The following is a 21,245-nucleotide window of genomic DNA, read 5'->3' as shown; positions in this document are numbered from 1 at the left end:
TGGACACTGATATTGCTGACTCTTGGCCTATAGGTGGGCAAATAAACTGTCTGGTGTGGCAGATTCTCTCAAAGCATGAGCTGTCAGGACAGAGTCTGTGGAAATGAAGTCACTCTAGCAACAAACACACATGAGGTGAAGAAGCACAGCGCATGACTACCTAATTCTATATGCATTTTTGGCAGATGTATGTTATACTAAAGATTATTCAGAACCATATGTTGTACCCTACCATCTGCTGAATTTGGATACAGCATCTATAAAGCTGGTGTGGAAATACACAAAAAGAAACTCTAAGTTCAGGAGAGAAACTGCCAGTGCCTTTGTAACTACAACTGTCTCCCACAGAAAATTACCTTTTTTATTTTGTGAAATATATAGCCTTTCTATACAAAAGTATACTAAGGTTAAATTCCAGCACTCAGAGCTTAATTTCTCAGGTCCTCATTAAGATGCCTCAGTACTTGATTGGAGAAGGGCCTGAGCAATGCGGTCTAATAAGACATGCTTTGAGTGGGGAATTTAGGACCAGGGACCTTCAGAGGTCCTTTTCAACCTGAATTGTTGTAGGATCCAAATTATTACATCCATGCAGATGCATGCAGATGCATAAATACCGAAGTCTCTTAGTCAAATATAGTAAGAAAAGAGATGGATCTGCTAGTCATGAAAAAAAACAGTGGCATACAGGAGGAAGAGACAATAGAGTTTTAATAGAAAGGGTTTTTTATTTGGTAGAAAGTTTGCTTGTAAATATCTTTAGAAAAAAAGTTATTCACCCTGCATCCAGCCGAATTGCTGTTGAAATACCCAGTCTGGCGACTCACAGCTCCTCACAACTGAGAGGAAGGCTTTCTCGTTCTCTCTTCAAACGCAGTGCCTTCTCACTAAAACATTGATTGTAGTTAGAAATGCTAACTAGAAAACTGCTAGAAAAAATGTAGAAAACTACTACAGCTGTAGTTAGAAAATCCTCTTTGGTTTCTAATATAATAGAGACCGATGAATTCATGTTTTGTATTCTGACGGAATCATGCTTATGTTGGACATGCCTTGGAAACAAAGGTAATTTTTGTTTAGTTTAATAACTTCCCCTGAATTTTCTTGGACAGTAATGCCTTGAGTCCTGCTGTCTGGCTTGTCAAGAAAGAATCCTCTTGTGCAAGCAGTAGTTGCTGCATTAAAAAATAATCTCCAAACTACTGGGAATGAAGCAACACCCAAGAAAATCTGTATTGTTCATTTCAAAAATAGTCATGAAGTTTGTTTTAATGTGAGTAAAACCAAACTCTTAAGTCTACGTTTCAAGGATTTAATGTTAGGCCTTAAACTTACGTAGCCTGAGATACAGCAACTCAGCTCCGTTCCCCTGATAGAGGGAAAAGGCTTGTGTGTTTGAGACTATGTTTTTAGCTCAAATTGCGGAACAAAATCCAACAGGACTTAAGAACTCACAGTAACCTCCCATTTTCTGTTCCAAGGGCAAAGTACACTTCTGTGACTTGTCATTTCTAATAAAACGTGGCACAGAAAACAGAAAGAAAAATCAATCTGCTTGTGAAAGTTCAGAGGTGGCCGCAGAAGGAACACTCACCTGAGACCCCACATTGGCATGGTGGGCACTGAGCAAGTACGTGAGAAATTCAGAAACAGCCCCAGCAGGCTCAGTGCAAGAAACACCCCTGTTGTAAAGGTGAACTGGGCATTTAAGGAAATTATTCCAGAAGGACATGAAGAATTTATTAACCTGCTCCTTGCACAAAGGAGTTTGTTCTCAACGGGTTTATCTGAAACTCTCTCATTGTCGGGTTCAAGCTGTAGGCCCTCTGAGTGTTGTTTGGTGTCCCGGTCAACTTCCCTCACTCCTTATGCCCTGAAAATTGTCTTCTAGTTTAGAAGGGATGCTGCAAATTCATGTTTTTAATTTTCAGCTACGAAGCTCACTGAAATTATTGACTTCCCCCGGACTTCTGGGATGACAAATAAAGTACTACTGAGCAAACAAGAAAAATAACTTTAGAGACAAACAGATAAATCATTTCCCACAGCAAAACATTTATTAACTGCATATCGTTAGCTGGTTTCTTTTCTAAGGTTTCTTTCTACCTTTTCCTTTCTTCTTCCTTTCCCTGTCCCATTTATTGTACCTTGCTGTGAGATTTCCTTTGCAAGAATGAGTATGAATGGACCCTCCATTGTCCTGGATTTGTATAGTACGAAGATAGAAAAAGAGTGAAGAGAAAGCACACCGCACGGAAACATTCACAGCTGAAGATGCATAAACAAACAAGCTGTATTTCCTCACACACGCAGGCACTTAGTGGAATAAATATACAATGACACTCAAATCCTGCCATCTTAACCATATCATAGTAAAGCCTGAGAATAGGTTTGCCCCGCTGCCACAGTGCGACCACTCTGGTATCTTTGGGATTTTCAGCAGCTGGGAATAAACGGGTTCTGCCTGTGCAATTTTTCCTTTGTCCTCTGACAGGAGAGGTGTTTTGCCTTCAGAGTGACGCGAGATCCACAAGCAGTTTTTACGCACATCTGATTTCCAAAGGTGTTACAGAAGTATTCCAGCTGATTACTAAGAGCGCAAAGCACTGCGCTGTGTTGTGAAGCCATTTCTAATTGGCTAACTTGCATTAGGCATGTGTGTTGTGTAATTGATACCGTCACCCGCTGACAACCAGAGGTTTGGAACTTTCTTTGGTTTCCTTTCTCAGGAGTTTTATGTCTTTCACATCCACAGCCAGACTTGTTAAGAGCTTAAGGCATAAATCACTTGGGAGAGACAATTATAGCTCTTCCTTCACCCAAACCAAAAACCTAAATCCCCACTGACCAAAACTCGACACAGATACTGTACTTAGTTCATTCCAAAGCTAGGAATATGGTTTCAAATACAGTTCAACCAAACTCCACGTCTAAGTGAATTTGATTTAAAGCCCACTAAAGTCCAGGTGGGCTTTTCATTAGACATAAACATTTTGGTGCCCGTTTTGATTCTGTATGTGATCTCTGTCATCCGCATGGTTTTATATTTAACTGCGCCCACAGCTGTGGTACAAAGTTCCTCTCCCAAATGCTTAACCACCAGAGCACATTTAGTTAGTGGGTCAGTATCAGAGCGGCCCCTTGATGCGTTGTGCTGTTGTTGCTTGTGTCTATGAACAGCTAGCTGTTTCCCATGGATATTTTGCCTGCTGCCAGGAGCAGTGAACGAACCACTCAGGCTGAGCTGTGAACCACAGCTCCAAAATGAAACAAGGATCCCGCACAATAGCAGCACCTGATCTAATTTTTCTGTTGCCTCTGTGCTGATAGGAAGTCAAGATAAATTCATGTTGCATGTCTAAGTCCAGTCTGCAATTGATAGGGCCTCTTTTAACGACCTGGATCCACTACAAGTGACGATAACAACCAACGCAGTAGTCATCCTATATTGTTTATAATGGCTATAATTTAGCAATGAAAATATGCATTTGTGAGCTGTCTGTGTCACATCTGGTATTCTGTTAATGGCTGTTACTCTGTTTTCTTATTCCTACCTTCAGAGGTGACCTTTAACAAAGCAGCAAAGGCTTTAAGAGCCTCTGTTCCAAGAAAAAGGAGTGGGAAGGGTGGAGATGCAGCTAGGATTTGTAGGGGGAGACAGTAACAAATAGAGGCTTTGTAAAATTTGAGGAATCTAGGCGAAATTTGTGGGAATGTTCACATAAACCACTGTTGCTTTTGAAAGATCTGCTCAAAACCACAACTTCGAAACAGAGGTCAGAGATCAGATCTTATTAAGAATGGGAAAGTAAGGGGTTTTCTCCTCAGTAGCTTAATTTTGAAACATTCAGTTTGTCCAACATTTCTGTTGCCCTAAGGTAAGGATTTCTGTAAGCAATGTAAAGCAGAGCAGGCAGTATAGCTGTTTATTTTGGTGTGAGTGCTTTTTCCCTAAGAATGATTAAGGAGAGTGGATAATCCACAACCCTCAAATGGAATCCTCCAGTCCCCCATCGCAATTGGTGCATGGTGATTAGTTCCAAGTACATATTAAATAAGGTCTGCATGAACATAAATTTATTTTTTAAGAAACTTTTTTTCTTTTTAAGAGAGTTACTCTTTTTCCACCTGGAGGCACAGGATAACCAGTGTGAGCAGCACAACATCTGAGTTTGCACACTGTCTCTCTGCCCAGAGGCAAATTCTGTGGGCTTTGAGTCTGGAAAGGCATGAACAGATCACAGCAGCTTCGGGTTGTCGTTTAGGCGAAGGCTGGAATACATTCCCACATGCCGGACTAGGTTGGGTTCCACCACGTAGGCATTCTCCCCCTTAGTGCGCAGCAGCGAGTAGAGGGCAATATCCTTAGCAAAACCCTGACGGCAGTGCAGCCCCTTCAGGTAACCTAAGGCACGGCGGGCAGAAGGAGCGGAGAAAAGCATGGCAGGCGTGCAGCACTCGGTGACCGGCATGATATTATATAGGGTGGGGGCCAGCCGGCGCAGCTCCAGTATGTAATGCCGTCCCACCAGCTCTGACAAAGCCATACTGTACAAAGCAAAGAACAAGACAATGGGCCAGCTGAGGCTGGGGCGCCCAGTCGCCCAGGAGTACACACAGTTCAGCACGGGCCCCAGAAACATGCCTAGACCTAGCCACTCGAGGATTCTCATGGGTTCGGGGTTGAAGTAGCGCTGAAGCCTCTCGGGATGGTAAAGCTTGAAGTAGAGTGCATCTCTGAGGTATGGTTTGGATAACCGGGCCAACAGGAGGTGCTGCAAGACAGCAAATATCTCCTCCTCTGGCACAGCATCATCTTCCACTATGAGGATGTATTCTGGGTTGTATGCCAACAGTGACTGCTCAAGGCAGAAGACATAGTCCTGCTTCTCCTTCTCAAACTGGTTCACTCTGGGGTCAGGGTTCTCCCCAGTTCTATCACGACTGACCATAGGAAAGAAGCTGCTCAGCAGCTTGACATCCTGATGGCTACTGGGATCTGACTCCACATTACAGAGGAGGATACGGTGGCTCCAGCAGCGTGCACCACATTTCTGGAGAAGGCGGTGGAAACGGGAGGCCACTTGCAAGACATAGTGGAAATCACTCCGCCTCTGCACAGTGATAATGGTGACCAGCAGCAAGGGCTGGAAGGCATCACTGCCAGCGGCCTCGGAGGCGTTTGGTACCTGCAGCTGCTCAAAGTAATGGAGGGCAGCCTGGCCCTCCTGCTGGTTCTGCTCCAGGAATTCCTGGCTCATGGGGTTCAGGTGCCAATGCCGCAAATAGAAGTAAGAGTGGAGAAGCCGGTGGCAAATCAAAGGTGCGAGCACACCGAACGTCACCACAGTCAGTGTGAGGAGATGGACAAAAGGACTGGACCAACGGCACCACCTCCCATAGAGCTGCCAGGCTTGGTGTAACATGGCTCCTGCAGAAGGAGGGCACCCGTGCTCTATTCATGCCCTCATTCCTTCACTTGTGATGTATCCTCCCTGGATTGCAAGGGGCAGTGGCTGCCAAACGTGCACAATTTGCCCAAGCCTAGAGAAGAAGAAAAAAGACAATTAAGACCGTGATTTGAGAAAATGGAAAGCTGAGGGCTAGTCACCAAGTAAGCCAAAATAAAAGCCCCCTGAGGAGTCCCTCAGGTGGGGGCAATCACAGAATTGTCATGGGAGGTTGAAGAAAGATGAGCTAAAGTTAGTTTCCAGCAAAGTGCCCCTAAGACCTTTTCTTCATGTAGGATCTCTGATCTGGCTTAGCTAGATAGGACTTTGTTGTATTTGCTACTGTGCACGTGTGCACATTGTTACAGGCAATGTGGATATGGGATGTGTGGAAATCTGTCTCTGTTGAAGGCGGAGAACTTAGATCTGGTCGCAGTGACACAGTAAGACTTGGGCCATAGCCAAGAATCAGAGCCAAGTCTCTTCTATCTTAGCCTAGCAAATATTTGAGAGACAAACTTTTACCTCTGTGGAATGACACGTGCTTCCCTTCTGTTGCTCACATGCTTCCAACCCCACGCATTTTCACTTTACTCCCCATAGTGTGAAGCCAGATAACAAAGATACCAAATTTACTTCACCAAAGCCACGTGTACGCTAAGTGTAATATGTGTGTCTATCAGTTGTCTCCTCCTCTCTAGACCCTGTAAAATACACAGTCACGGCAAAATTAACAAGTTGCAATTGAGCCATTGACTCATATTTGTTATTTAAAAGTTTTTAATTTAAAATTATATGCCTTTAATTTAAAACTGTAACATTTATTTATATATATATACATTTTTATACACACACACGCATGCTTTAAGCAAACATACACCTTCACAAAAATTAGATTTTGCCATGTTTGGCTTTTCTGTTCTGCTTCTCTGGGCTGCCATGAACGCCTAACAGCCTGGCTGCTGGAAGCTTACACAAAATCAAGGCAATTAGTCTTTTCAGATGAATTCTGCTGTGCCAGAAATTTCCCTTTTTAATCTGCTGTCTGACTCTTCCTTATACTTTCCATTCCCTCTCCTTATGAACCGAGTTATTTGTACCCCCACAGCTGATTGACTGTGCCCCATTCAATGGAGAGTTTCTCCCATTTTTAACCTTCTCCTTCATCAAGTTCTGATTACCAAATGGTGCTCCCAGGACAAAATGTTACCCTTTTTCCTTCTCTGCACTGTTGTTTGAAGCAGCCTGAGCAATCATGTGTGGATGGAAAGAAATCAGGGCTGAGGCTTTTCTTCTCTGTCTCAGAAGAATGGATCATCTACAAGAAATGACTCAGAGGACACTAAGCAGGGTCTAATCCTGGGACTACTTCAAAACTGACCTCATTACCGTAGTCACAGATTTGCTGTATTTACCATTAAGAGAACCGCTTCCTATTTCCATGTGGGAATCTGACAATCTTGTGTGAAAGGTCTTTTACTAACATTAATGGAAAATATATAAGAGTTATTCCAAATACTAGTTAGAGACCAAGCACTTCATGCTGTGAAATCTCAAACCATCCTTGGCATCAGTGACTGTGGCATCAGTGTTGTGCTATCTTATGATTCACAAAAACACAAGGCTTCAAAGATTTAGTGTAATTAATTTACACGAGGCATGACAATCTGCAGGGTCTTCCCACTCTTTTTTTCTTTTCTTTGTGATTACACAATCCTGTTTCACAGAGACTGCATGGTATTGCAACAGTGGACCTCATAAAGACCTTAAAGGTGACGGCTACGTTTCAGCCAGCAGATTCAAGCCATGATGATTGAGGACATGAAGACCTGAAATCCATCAGATGCAAAGACCTGGCATGTAAATTCACTTAATCATACAAAATCCTGGGCTTTCCTTTTTCTTATTTCCTGCTAATCAGTCACAAACATTAAGGGAACACACAAATGCAGAGTCATATTCTACAGCTCACACTGGCATACTTTTGGTCTTCCTCTTAATGCCAGCAGCATTGTTGGCACTGTCACTGAGTCAGCCTCCAGGCTTGAAAGTGAGGACCACAGTGGGAAAAGGAGATAAAGAAACGCTAGACGGTACTTTAGTTCTCAGGGAGTAAAGAAACTTATTTTCCATCTGCCAGCTATGCTGGAGATCTGAGCTACAAAAACTACGAGCCTGCAGTGAGCTCCGTAGCTCTTGGGATGCACACTGAAGGATTAATAATTCCCACTCAAGGAAGAGGCCTCCTCCCTCATACTGTCTTCTACTGAAAAGGGGGAACTGAGCGCCGCGTTTTCCCTGCAGCAGCAGGAACAGCTGCCGGGTGGCCCGATGGGTTGTGGGGGCTGCATCCTCCCGAGAGGAATCAACGGCACGCCGGCCCGAGGCCTCGCCCTTCTGCAGCCCGTGCTGTTCGAGGGTCGGGCTCACCTCGCAGGTCCCCCCCCGCTCCCCGCGGCGGCCTGACCGGCTGTGGGCCCGCGGCCCGCCCCGCGGCCCCGCCTGCTGGGAGAGTTGTGCTGGGGCTCCACCTACAGGCCGCGGTGGGGTGGTGCAGGAAAGCGCCACCCTCTCGGGAGGATGCAGCTGCACCCGGCAGGACTTCGTGCCACCGAGCAGCTGACTCTGAAACAGCACAGCGGACCGTAAGCCGCGCAGGTCCCTGTGTCATCTTCACAAGCCTTTCTGACTTACCCTGGCTTCACCTCCTCAGGAACACAACTCAAGGTCTTACACCTCGTACTCTGGTTTCGCAACTCAGAACACCTCAAGGAGAACAACCATCAAAGAGGCACTTCTGCTTCTCTCCAGATCTTCCTCTGCTGCCTGGGCTGTTAGTACTCACAGTAACAACCACGCTCTTTATCAGTTTATTTGCGGAGGAGAAGTCAGCTTTCATTGAGTAGTGGAAGAACCACAGAGGCTAAAAATGGTCAGCAACTTATTAAAGTGGGTCAAATACTCTAGTTCACGCCAAAAACAAGCTGAAGGATCTAGACAAGAGGGGAGACACTGACCCCCTCCCCATTCTTTGGCTGTTAACACTGGGAACCTGAAAATTCCAAATCTAAATAGAAATGTATTGCTTCTACAGAGGCAAAGTTTGATTTTATCTGAATCCAGAGTTTCTGGTCAGACTGTTTTCTAGTTATTAGGGTGGTTCTGATTTTATAGAAGCTATTCTGTTTTCAGAAGCTGTTGGTATGGTCACTTTCATTTTTTTCCCCTTTTAGGAGGGAAAAAAAAATGTTGTTTGTTCTTCTTTAGGCATTTAAGTGGCATTTCTGATAGAAAAATAAAGTTTGAGGAGAAAAGCAAGAATCAGAATTGGATTTTATAGTGCTTTAAAAAGCCCTGTATGAATCCTGAGTAGTAACAACATTGCATCCATGTAAATACTTGCAAGTGGAGGCCACTTTTATATATGTTCTGTGTAGAACTGAGCCATTGTTTAAACATGTTTAGAAGCTATGGTGATATAAAGCTATATATTCAGCTTGTTTCTTTACTTAGATCCTCATGATGAAGATTCCTTCCTGTCCTGGTTTGAGGTAAAACAGAACCAATTTTCTGTTCAGGAATTTTACTTCTTAGCTTAGCCTCTTCTAACTCTCTGAAATTAACAGCATGTTGTGCAGAAACTGTTTGTTCTCAGAGTTTATAGTTCTTAATGTTTATAGTTCATGCCAAGGAATGGTATTACTCTATTATACCTATTGACATAACAACCAAGGTCAGCTAATTTCATTATTTGCCCCGTTGGAGGGTCGGAAGGGGAAAAGCGTAGAGGGGTCCCACCTGCGGGGAGGAGCGGACAGGACAGGGGACCCAAAACTGACCAACAGGGTAGTCCATCCCATCTGCCTCCTGCTCAGTATACAAACCGAGGGAGCAAAGGGTCAGCTCTCTTCCTTCAATGGCTGACGTCCGAGGAGGACCCTGTCTGTTCATCTGCCTTTGATCCCGATCCGTGGGTTCCTGACTCGTCTGTGGAATCCGGTTCCCACCCGTCGCTGAGTGCACTCTGGGACTTCCCCAGACATTATATATATATATCATTATATATATATAGAGAGAGACATTATATATATATATCAGACATTTTATATATATATAATGGGTTTATATGGGTGTATATATATATATAATGGGTTTTTCCCAGACATTATATATATATATCAAGCTCCCAAGCTTGATATGGTTTTGTATATATTGTATTTATTTCATTATTTCCTTTGTATTTTATTATTAATATTTCATTAGTTTAGTTTCTTCTAAACTTGTAAAATCTCTTTATCTCTCCTTCTCCTCTCCTTGGAGCAAGAGGTGGTGGAGAGCATCTGTCTTCTCATCATTCACCAATTTGTCCAAAACTACAACACTTCAAGAAAAACCTGGTTCACCTGGTTCAAAATCTACATTCCCATGTTCATTAGTCCTCTAATTACTTGTCTGAATTATACTGTTCAGGAAAAGGTTACCTCTGCTCACACTAAGGAAGAGTACAAAAATTAGTAACGCCCTCTTTGGGGTGCAGAATACTGTCTGCTGTGCTACTGCTTTAAACAAGAAAGTTGGTTTTACCTCTGCTCCAAACTCCTCTCCACAGAGTTATCCTTGGGGGTTGGCATTCCTGGAACAAAGCTTCCTACGCTTCAAAGCTGTGAAATTTGAGGAGGCTCCTAGGTAGCTAATGTACGAGAGGGCATCTCTGTCTTCTATTGCCTACTCTGTGTGCCAAAGCTGTAACTATTCCTTTATTATTACAATATTAAATGATTCCTTTTTGCCTAGCTACATTTGTTTTCAGTGTCAATGGGAAAAGCCATTCCTTTCCTAACATACAAACAGCTGGATGAAGTCAGGTGGTCAGAAGCCATAGCCATCTCTGTGAGAAACAAAGGTAGTCTCTCAGAAGACATCACAGAAAGGCCAGCTGTTACAGTCTCCAGCTCAGCCACAGCAGTGGTAGTAGTAACGGTGTTCACACAAGTTGTAGTTTTGACTTATTTGTTGATTCTGTAGTGGCATCCCAAGTTGAAACCTTTGTGCAAAAAACACTTCTATGCCCCAACCTAATATTGTGTGGACAAGCTGCAACCTCAGGACCAAGCTCCTCTATTAATTAATCCTCTCTGGCAGAGACAAGAGCTTTGTCTTGGCTGTGATATTGTTCGCGCACCAGCAAACACTCCTGCTTGAATCTGAGGAAACCGATGGAAGCTTCACAAAGTCGCAAAGACCCATATAGATCTCCTTCTGTTTCATGTATGCATGCTGACAGCTGACCGTCGTGTACAGATACCCTCAGCTTCCAAAACCTGAGGTGCCTACCATGAGCTGATACATATTACAGGACGAGATGGCCAGCTTTTCTCATCTGCAATTCCTCTTGTTTTCTGACAGCTTTTAGTAGGTCAGGTGCCAGATAATATTTCTGCAATGTGTTCAGGATCACCGTGAGAACAGCGCTGCCTGGTAGAAGCCAAGCATTCACAGATCTGGCCGTTACACTTAGATGCCAAAGTGGGATTTGGGCTCCCTAGAAAATACAAACTATCTTGGCAAAGGCTGTGCCTCTAAAAACTTTCAGCAGAATCTTAATGGTAAGTGCTCTGCAGTTGTTCTTCCGTTATTTTACTAGCAGGTACCAAATATCTCTCTTCCCTCTTTTACTTCAAGCACTGCTTAAAGCAGTTGTCATTATGTTGTTTCTAGACAATGAATGTCAAATTAGCCAGGCTGTTTCATTTAACTTTCACCTAATATGCTTCCTGCTATGGCAAAGACCAGGGCTGCTGGTGATGCACATGATCGCTCAGTTCTCCTGAGACTTTACTTTTTGTTTCGTATGGTCTATGTACTAAATGGCATAACACTGCTACAGTCTAATGGGTTAATGATGGCTTGAAGTGCAAGAGAAGTGGCTAGGGAGGGAGAGAGCGTTCGGACTTGGCCCTTTGCAGGACTTATGTGGTGTAAGAAATAGAAATCAATGGCACAGACATCTGTTTTGATCTGCCATTCCTCAGAGCCTGTCAATGAACGTAAAAACTTTTTCTGTCCAACCAGATGGAATTTAAGCACTATTAGAAACAGGAAAATGCACAGATATGCAGGGAGTTACCCCTGTGCAGTTAGGAAACCCCAGAAACCGCAGAATTGCATCCTGAATGTAAATTTACTGATAGGCTGGCCTGCTTTTCTCATTTAACTGTAGTTAACTTTTACAGGTTGTTCATAAATCCTTAGAAATCCAGGGACCACAGTTTGAAAGCTACTGAACTAACAGGCAAGGTACATGGATGTGGCAGCTGGAAGATACTTTCTCCATTTCCCTTGAACCGAGAAGGTAAAACTACGCCACAGTGAAACAAGCTATGAATTGAATGTATATTAAGTTATGTCCCCAACTTCTGTCTTGCTTCTCATGTGTATTAGTTTTCCTCTGTCACATACATCTGAAGAGAGCCCACTCTCAACACCTGCTGACGTTCACCTGGCTGCCTCCCTGCTATGCAGTGTCACGGGAAAGCAACGTTCTTACCCGATGCTATCAAGCAGTAAGGTCAGTACACAGAGCAAGTGCGAGTGGAAAGCAGCCTGGAAAAGAGAGTTCTGGAATAATAGCTTAAGACAGAGACTTAAGGCAAGGAGTTTTGTGAGGAGCTGTCTTTTAGAAGATGACACCAAAGGTTTGCGTGGCTTCATGTGCTAAAATTAATTATGCAATCTGTATCTGTCTGAATGTACATTTTCTTTTGTGCCAGAGGTAAAAAAAAGGATAGAGAATTTGATAATGATCTGTATAAAAACTGCTGCATACTTTCCAGAGATCTGCCTGGAGCCCTCCAAAATCTTAAATGTGGATTTTGGTTTAAGCTCACTTGTGCTTTAGTATAAAATTTTCATCCCTATTTGTTAAAAAAAGAAAAAACATATTAGACGAAGCTGCTGCTACTAATGGCACTAGCTATTACCTTTTGCTGTCAGCTTTTGGAATCTCAGAGCTAAATGTGCATTGACTCATCAGAGGTGCTATAGATAATTGGTATTTTACCTCCTTGTGTCACAGACTTTTGCAAAAATAAGACCAAGGCCCCTGCATACAAGATACTGTACACAAATACAGCAAGATGCCATTTCTACCTTAGTGGATCTTCAGTTTAAGAATATAAAAGATAGGAGGGAATCTCTTATTCCCAGACACGTAACAAATCAGCCTGGTTTTGTTGTCATGAACAACTAGTATTTTATAGTTTAACCACACCAGTAATCCACACAGGTAAAATATCTGGAATAATATTGAAAAAAAGGCCACTAAATGTGGTATGCTGAAGTAATAGCAACTCTTTGCAAATTAAAGCAATCTGACAGACAAGGATGAAGAAGAATCGGTCTTGCAGAAGTCTATCAGGAGCTATTCCGGAGCAGCAGAAGTGAGGTATTCCAGTGCAGCTCTTGCAGAATAGCTCCTTATACCTAGCTCTTCTGTTCAATTTTTATATGTAATTGTACCCTTGGGGCTTGCTAGGAAACCAGCCATTTCACAGTCTCTGAAAGAGAAATGTGCAGATTAAATTAGCTCCCGAGTATCTGTGATTTGGGTAGGTGTGACGGGTGCCCCCGCTCTGAGTGAGTGAGCAGCACTTTGGGTCAGGCACCACCGACCCATCAGCCCTGCTGGGCAAACCATGAGAACTGTGCTAGGCCATGTCTTATCAGGAACCGGAGTCTATGCCACGTCTTATCAGGAGCTAAGAGTTACGTCCTGAGCCCGGACTAGACAGAACTACAACTGCTGCAGCTGCACACCTGCAGGTACACCAAAGCGGGGGCTGAGTACAAGTCAGTCACTTTACACTACAGATATCCGTAGCCCCCCTGAGCCCGCTGAGCTCCGAAAGGCAGTGGGCTGCACAGTGGTGATCTCCCCTTGAGCAGGCGGTTGCCCCTCGGGGTCGAGAGACCCCCTTACCTGGCATTTGGTGTCTATAACAACATAAACGACACTTTACAGGAGGCCTAAAAGTATGTTGTATGCTAACATCTATATATCCAGCTATAGCTTAAGTATTAGAAGTGTAGTAAGTAGCAGAGAGTTTGACCACCATCATAATTTAAATCATTGTTGAAATCACCAATTAGATCATTGTTCAAGTACCATTTCAACTTACTGATCAATTATTGTTAAATCATTGTTAAATCACTGTTTAATTATCAATTATTGCTTAATCGTGGTTTGATTATCATTTAATTATCATTCAATCATTGATTTATTATAATTTGATCATCATTTAACCATTAATAAAACCTTAATAATTAACCTGCGACAGTAGGGCTGGGGGTGTGGGTATACAAATGAGGGCAAAGGGAAAGAAAAGAAAACAGATGCGGTGATGGCTGCTAAATGCAGAAGATGTTGCAGCTTTACTGTTGTTCATTTATGAATGTAAAGAATAAAATACAGTAATAAGGAAACAGGATATTATTTTTGTGAACAAAGGCCTTTGCTGATAAGGTTGTAAGTTTCCAGCTGGGATAGCTCTGCGTAAGAACAAAACCATAAAACCGTACCAGGTGACAACCAGAGTATTCTGGTTTTAACCTCTGTTTGAAAGAAAAAAAAGTCTAGTCATATTGACAAGCAGCATTCCTCTTTGAAGAGACACTGCCTACTAATGTTAAACAGCACCGCTGACCTTTCCTCTGTCTTCACCACTTGTGTCCGAGGAATACACAAGGCTTCCTTCCCTCCAACCCCCCACCTATGAAACAGACCATTTATCCTGCACAGAAAGGGACGGTAATGGGATGCCCTGGTTATGGGGAACACTGGGGATCTGTTTGAGCCCCAAGGGAAGAAAATGGGATAAAAACAGTAGCTGAAAAATAGTCTTTTGTATAATTAGTATTACCCTTGTTGGACAGACAAGAAAGCAGCAGCTCCACATGTGCAGGAGGGTATTTCTCCTGGGTTTTGTGCTTGCAGATGCTTGCTGAACCTGGTGTGCCTTTATGGCAGCCCATTGGTTGTAGATAAAATGATTTTCTCAGCAACTGTATGAGAGCAAGCCAGCCTATGAACCTGTAGTGTGCAGCGGTATAGAGTTTCATCTTTTGCTGCACCATCTGCTGATTTGCAGCTGCAAATTTCCTCGCTATAATTTTCAATGTCTGCGACTTCAGCCCTTGGGTTTCTTAGGTGCTCCTCTGTCCCTTTGGGAGAGCTGCCAGGTAGCACAAGGTGACCCTTAAAGCACTGGGATTAATAGCAGTTACCTTAGTGATGATGGTCAAAGAGAAGAGGGTGTTAGATAAAAAAAGCTGATCCCCCCCTCCGCTCTCTGCTCTCCTTACAAAACAGCAGATGGTATTTCAGCGTCCCCAGTCCTCAAGCCCCTTACCTGGACTTCTGACCAGAGAAACACTGGCCATGCTTTTACCTTGGCCGAGGGCTCCTTTGGGTGGCACCAGCCACAGGGCGGAAGCCAGATGTTTTTTTTTTTCTTGTTTCCTTAAGAGTTTCATTCACCTTCCCTAACGGATGGACTGTTTCTTTAGGCCCCGCCAGGCTCCGGCCACCCTTTCCTCTGCTTGTCACCGCGTACAGTCACATCCTCAGAGCGAGCACAAAACATTTCCTCGTTGCCCGGAGGCTCTCCGCTTACCCCCTCCCTCACCTACAGGAGCCGAGCCCCGGGAACCGTGTCCTCCTCCGCTGCCCGTCACCCGGTAACTCCGCGCCTCCCCTCGCCCGCCTCCCCCGCGGACCACAAACACGCCCCGACACCCTCCGCTCGGGCGGTCCCCAAAGCCACGCCGGGCGAGGACGGCCCCCTCTCCCCGCGGGAGAAGAAAGAACCGCCCCCCGCCTCCCTCCCCCCCGGGACGGCCCGAACCGCGCCGGGAGATTTACCCTTTCCCGCAGGGCAGCCTCGCCCCCCGCCTCGGGAGGGGTCCCGCAGCCTCCGCGGCCGGGAGGACAGGGGGCGTCCATGCAGGTCCGCTGTCTGCCTTATCGTGACACTCCGCTTGTTGCTCACTTCTCTCCCGCAAATTTTTCTCCTCCCTCTCGGGCGGTGAGGGTGGGATTAAAGGCACCAAAGCCCAAACATGTGACTCCGCCGGCGGAAAGATGCTCGGAAGGAGGGGAAGGGGAGCGGGCGAGAGTGAGAAAGCGAAAACCAGAGAGGGGGGAGCTGCGTGAAAGCAGGTTAAGAAGAGAAAGGCGAATTGCCGGCGCCCCAGAAGGGCTCCCGGGGCAGAGGCCGTGCCGCAGCCCGGCTCCCCTGTTCCCCCGGCTCCCCGTTCCGGCTCCGTGGTCCCCGAACGCTGCCCGGGCAGCGCTGCGGGGCCCCGCGGTCCCCTAGGGCTGCACAAACCTCCCCCAAACCCCCCCCTTCCGCCAAAGGCAGGATTTGCAATGCACTCCAGGCACGGCTCAGGTGTATCTACCCGCTCCTACGGCCACGCCTTTGCGGCACTGCCCCGTCCTGCTCCTGCTGCGCGGCTCCCATCCCTCCCCCGCCGGCAGCCCTCCTGGGCTCCAGCCCTGTGCCTGCTGTCCAGATCTGGGTGCCTTCCTTGGGGGAGAAAAAGATCACACGCACACACACCCCCCGCCGCTCAAGTGGAAAGTCAGTGCTCCATAATTACCAGCAGACTGTCATTACTGAATTACCACCAGACCAGTCAGTGCTTCAGAATTACCATGCATTATGTGCACGTCAACCCTGACATGTAGAAATGCTTAGCTTTCGCTGTATTAATCTGTAATGAATTCATTACAGATGTCTTCACTGAGGTGAAGAGGCTCATCCGCTATGCCAAAATTTGTATCAGGCTGTTCAGGATCCAAAAATCACACCGAACTCACGCAAGGGTGTGTCTGACCTGCTCATTTCCCCTCCCCCTTTTGTCTGTGTTCCATTTCCCTGTTCTACACGCATACCTTCTGTCCCTGTCACCATAATACTTACTTATACAAATTGTTTCTAACTACAGTTGCCTGAAATATTCCTCAAAGAAAGTTTTCTATCTTTCATTGTAAGGAATTGTAAGAACTCCTTAGTTTTGTGCCTGCAGCTCCAGAAAAAGTGAATGCATATATTTAAGCTAAACTATTTTCAGGCTCTGGCCTCTCTTACTTCTAGGAAAAATCTGGGAAAAAAAAAAAAGAAGAAAATAAAGAAAAAAAACCCTTATGCTGTTTCAGTAATACACTACATTCTGCCAAAGCCCAGCTAGAATTTTGCTAGAGCCCAGTCCTGTGATTCGAAGCTTCTAGCATGACGCATGTTTTTGTTTTTTAACATGTCAATTTATATTATTCCCTCTAATAAGCATCACGAACAAAGGAACTCAGTTATGCATGCCTGTGATTCTTCTTACAACTGGCAAGAGCTATCCTCACCTAAGACTACTTATTGTGGATCCACAATGTGGATGAAGGGGCAAAAGCCAGAGGAAGAGTAACGCTATTAATACAGCCAAGCACTACATAGTAGTGACTTCTCTCCTAGGATAAGGTGAGACACGCTGTAAGGTCTGCAGGTTCACCTAGATGCATGTTACTCCCTGAAAACATAAGGAAAGACAGTAGAAGAAAGCATAGTTTCTCAGGTGATTTGCTTTCCAAAAGCCTTTGCTAACCACCTCTACTCCTTTTTCTACCAATAAATGACAGTGATTCATACTTTACCTTCCACTTGAATGTTCTCAGCCTGCAAATATTGATGCCCTGGAAACACAATAGAACCTGGAACAGAACAGAGGAAAAAAGGTATATGAGGGTACTGGAGGTGGGAAAGAGATTGTATGTTCCTGAGAGGTCCATTAGCATGTTTTTTGTAGGATTAGAGTTGCAGAATTTGTGAGGAACAAAAAATATTTTTTTCTGCTTCTGTGTCAGTATATGTGTGGGAGAGTGAGTAGTGAGTGACATCAGCAGAAACACATGTCACATTGCACCCAGCATCAGATTTCAGATGGTGTTTCAGCCAGCAGAACAATTTGGTGGAAATATATTAAAAAGAATGGGCCAGAAGGCCTTTTCTTCGGGAATAAATATTTAGGTAATTGTAATTTTGTGAGAAGCCTTTCTTTGTATCTTGTCTGCTTCCACTTTGCTCACTTGCCTGCTTTTCAGGGAACACTTGACTTTCATCCTTAAACATTTACTTCTTTGTTACAGCTTCTGTTAGACCCGAAAGACTGAGGGAGAAAAGTCACAAGTGATTTTGTGGCAGTGGCACGGTTTAAACAACAGCCTGTCATCCCTGACTGCTCATTCTTATCACAATACTGTTGTCTCCTGCTGTGTGCTAGCATAAGGGAGACTGATCTGGCTGAAAAATAAACCTTTTCTTACGGTGGATTATTTCTTATCTGGATCACTTCATCTCTCCAGTTGCCCACACCAAATGTCTATGTCAGCACAGCGGGGAGGGGTCTGGAGAGCAGAGATGATACATTTGGGGACACGACGGCTCATGGGGTAACCTAACTGCAACCTCAAATGCTCAGAAGAAATAGTTCTGAAATTATTCAGCCTGTACAGTAAGAGGACAATACTTTAAAATTATAATCAGAAAAAGAATCATGTGGTGAGAATCATGTTCAGATCCGAGTCTTTTCTGTCGCCATCTTCCCCTCTGCCATCCACTGTTAACAGCTCTCACAGCACCGAGCATTTGTGCAAGGAAATGCAGCTAATATTTTCTTTTGCTTTGCTCGAGATCAGGTGCAGCTCCTGCTTTTCATAAACATGAGCGTTAGAAGCAGGACAAGCGAGCCGGGTGATGTTTGGATGCTTGCACAGCGTGGAAAGCAGCAGAGGAGAAATCCACAGTCTTGAGAAGTTGTGTGATTCGTGCCCTGTGCGTCACTCAGAACGCCCTTAGCTCCTGTCTCGTGTTCCTTGCCCCCTCCCCATTTCCCGAGCTTTCTTCCCACACGGTAGTCCCGCTGCTGCATGTTTCGACCAGGAGCAAGGGCGTGAGGGTGTGTGTACTCTAGCTGATTTTGAGCCGCGTGTGCTGGTTATCAATGTACGTTACATCAAACGTACAGGTTCCCGTGCAGTGTATGCTGAAGGGCTCCATTCCGCGGGATGGAGACGTGGGTCACAAGGCTGCATGATGTACATAGCAACAAATATACTTGAGACTTACCTTCTTCAGCCCGATGCAATGAAATTTGGCAAGTGTGTTCAAAATTTATTAGGGACAGAGAGGAAGCTGTGAAAAGTCGGGGAGGGGGGGGTGGCAGGGGGAGGAAAATAAAAAAAGAGAAAAAAGGGGGGAAAAAAAAAGATTTTGTAAGCCTGGTGTCCTTAGGAAAAAACCCAAAGTTGATTGCATTCTAGCAGGAGGAATGAGCAGTATGTTTAGCACAACACATTGTACCCTTACGTGCATAACCTGGTCAGCTGTAAAGTCTCTGCCTCTTCTACAAGCATTTTGTAAAGTTCTCCAGTGCAGGGATGGAATTACTCCTTTACCTTCAACTACCAGATGATAATAATTATCTGTTTATTCCTGTACTGCTAGCTGCACAATAGGTGCCTTCTCCTTGTAGGAATCTGCTGTTCACTTCAAAAGCTAACTTTTTAAATATTTTTCTTCCCTTGATATGTATTTATTGGGAAAAATGCACAGGGTAAATCAATAACTGTTTCCTGCTTACATTCTGCTTTTTAAGAAGAAGCAGACATTTCTGATGGCTGTTTTGAATAGGAATACAATATTGATGATAACCAAATTATGTACAGTGGCTTTCTTTTAGACTCGGTATTGATCACTGGGGACAAAAAGTGTTCAAAGTCCTTTGTTGTTTACTGGAGACACAGCGAGCTCATATGTCAGGGCTATTGTGCTTGACTTCAGACAACAGTAGTGAGATGAAATACAGCTCCAAAGGGGATGAATTCATGCTGCCTTAGCTATCTCATTAATATTCTCTGAAAAGGCTGAAATATTTTGACCTCCTTTCCCTCCTGGTCCGTGCATTTGGTTATCTATTCAGGACTAAGCACTCCTCATGTATTTCACAGGCCTTTTCTCTCTACAGCCTCCTATGACTTTTCAGGCTTATGCCTATAAGTAATTCATCTTGTAGATAAATTATTAAATACGGTTCCTATAATCTCTTCTACCTAAGCTGCACACAGCTGAAGCGGACAGAAACACGCTCACTGCTAACTGTAGTCCACTTCTTTTCAGAGTATGGCACGCAGACGCACACGCAAAGCTCTTCTGCGCTTCCTTTGCTCCTCTGACCAAATCATTAGCTGGGGCTGTCCATGGCAAAAAAGAAATACCAGTCTGAGCCAACATGTCGATGTGTGAAACGATGGCAGAATTTCAGAAGGAGCACAAGTGTGACTGCACGTAGAGAAATGGATGTATCTTAATCGGTTTAGTTGTATACGCTCTGGTGATCCAACTTCCTACCTGTCTCGCTCCAACATTCTGACTCTTGCAGACCACAAACCAAGTATTTCAAAGAGAAGGACAAAGGGTTTAATTAAGAAATAGAGTCCAGTGGCTCTCCAGACTTTCTGCTGTTTCTTTCACGTTGGCTCTCGGTTACTTGCTCTGTGTTGCAATATAAAAGAATAGTCTGGGACAGTGTAGCTTTTGCAGATGCTAAAAAAGAGAATGGGGTAAAGAGGCAAAACACAAGATTTCCTAACTGGGAGTCAGGCAGGAATTATCCCCCAGGGACTGCTGGAAAGCTTTTAATTATCCCTTGCAGAATGGAGTAAAGTTATTTTGTATGGTTGCTGTGCACATTTCATTACAAAATTCTGTGCCTGTGTGAGAAGCACAGAACATTAGCAATTTCTTCTTTCCATCCTCTTTGACTGCAAATTTTAGGTGTGCACTTCTGGAACTAAAGGTCTGCTACTGGCATGAGGGAAATGGCCTGTCTAGCTGGAAAGTTTGGGTACCACTCATACAAGGTTTTAACTACACAAAGAGTCTCAAGGAAAGTTGTATCAAATTGTGACTACTTTAAAAACGCTTCAAATCTCAAACCGACAGCATTATTTGAAATGTAAGAAGTTTTCATTCAGTTTAGCTGAACAGTCCTTGGAAGTGAAAAAAGCAAAATAATGTTTGACCTTTTTTCATCTATATAATAGCATCTGTATAGGATGTAACACGGAGACCAAACAGTTCACTTTCAGTTCATATTTTTAATTCATTCAGATTAATTTTTGTGAATGTTTAAGTTTAGAAAGTCCTGGGAGGCCAACGAGGGGCACCCGCCCTACTTCAAGAAGGACATAAAAGTCCGTGACTAGTCCATGATATAGAAGGGTAACCTGCTACAATTACTAGAGCTACATTGGCTAGTATAAAGATGTAAGTAATTTTGGAGCTTATTTTGTAAATTCTGTAATTTTCACTGCTGATGACTAATGAATATTTTCAGATAAATCTCATTTTCCTTTTTCAGTCTCACAGGGCTAGTGTAGATCTTACCAAGACACAAAGCAATTTCTGAATAGCAGCTCTTTAAAATGTACTAGTACGGGTAGCGCGTATAGGCTCATTTTCAGGAGACTCTTCATAGCACTGTTTCCAGAATCACTTGCACACAGGAACCCTCCACACACAGACAGCAAACGAAGGCAGTATGCTGCCCAGCAACAAAAACAGAAAGAATACACTCAAACTCCTGCTCCATTTGCTGGGCTTTTTATTTCCCATGATCATTATTGCAACTGGGCAGTCAGGCAGCAAGGCAATAGCTAGTAATTCCTGTGGGACTTCTCCGTCTGAG

The 21,245-nt window shown here is 44.2% G+C and overlaps 1 protein-coding gene and 1 long non-coding RNA gene across 10 annotated transcripts in view; one reads left to right on the top strand and one right to left on the bottom strand.

The window, feature by feature from the left end:
- The window catches only part of LOC128902413 (uncharacterized), a 37,565-nt gene that overhangs the window by 12,278 nt on the left and 4,042 nt on the right, over nt 1-21,245 (top strand). For 2 of the 6 annotated variants that reach the window (XR_008463782.1, XR_008463780.1), the window contains exons 3-7: nt 10,857-11,056; nt 11,684-11,802; nt 11,918-13,271; nt 15,015-15,185; nt 17,140-18,331. This is a non-coding gene — a long non-coding RNA (uncharacterized LOC128902413). Of the gene's footprint in view, nt 1-10,856; nt 11,057-11,683; nt 11,803-11,917; nt 13,272-15,014; nt 15,186-17,139; nt 18,332-20,696; nt 20,825-21,245 lie in introns of all 6 variants that reach the window. The other 4 variants (XR_008463781.1, XR_008463783.1, XR_008463784.1 and 1 more) reach the window with 4 other exon arrangements.
- On the bottom strand, nt 1,428-15,844 carry PGAP4 (post-GPI attachment to proteins GalNAc transferase 4). Of its 4 annotated transcripts, none has more exons than XM_054185396.1 (2): nt 15,370-15,844; nt 1,428-5,544 (listed from the first exon to the last, which is right to left on the bottom strand). In XM_054185396.1, exon 2 carries the CDS (start codon nt 5,424-5,426, stop codon nt 4,239-4,241), a length of 1,188 nt encoding a protein of 395 aa, XP_054041371.1. In that variant the 5' UTR covers nt 5,427-5,544; nt 15,370-15,844; the 3' UTR covers nt 1,428-4,238. The 4 variants fall into 4 exon arrangements, with proteins under 4 accessions (XP_054041371.1, XP_054041373.1, XP_054041375.1 ...); XM_054185398.1 differs by lacking the exon at nt 15,370-15,844 and adding an exon at nt 15,134-15,178; XM_054185400.1 differs by lacking the exon at nt 15,370-15,844 and adding an exon at nt 14,858-14,911.

The sequence above is a fragment of the Rissa tridactyla genome, chromosome Z, assembly GCF_028500815.1.
Source record: "Rissa tridactyla isolate bRisTri1 chromosome Z, bRisTri1.patW.cur.20221130, whole genome shotgun sequence".
NCBI classification, from domain to species: domain Eukaryota; kingdom Metazoa; phylum Chordata; class Aves; order Charadriiformes; family Laridae; genus Rissa; species Rissa tridactyla.
The sequence above is the reverse complement of the archived record's forward strand: the minus strand, read 5'-3'. Positions and strand labels throughout refer to the sequence as shown.

Excerpts from the sequence above, each read along its gene's own strand:
- PGAP4 (XM_054185396.1), bottom strand. The coding sequence starts at position 5,426 with ATGTTACACCAAGCCTGGCAGCTCTATGGGAGGTGGTGCCGTTGGTCC.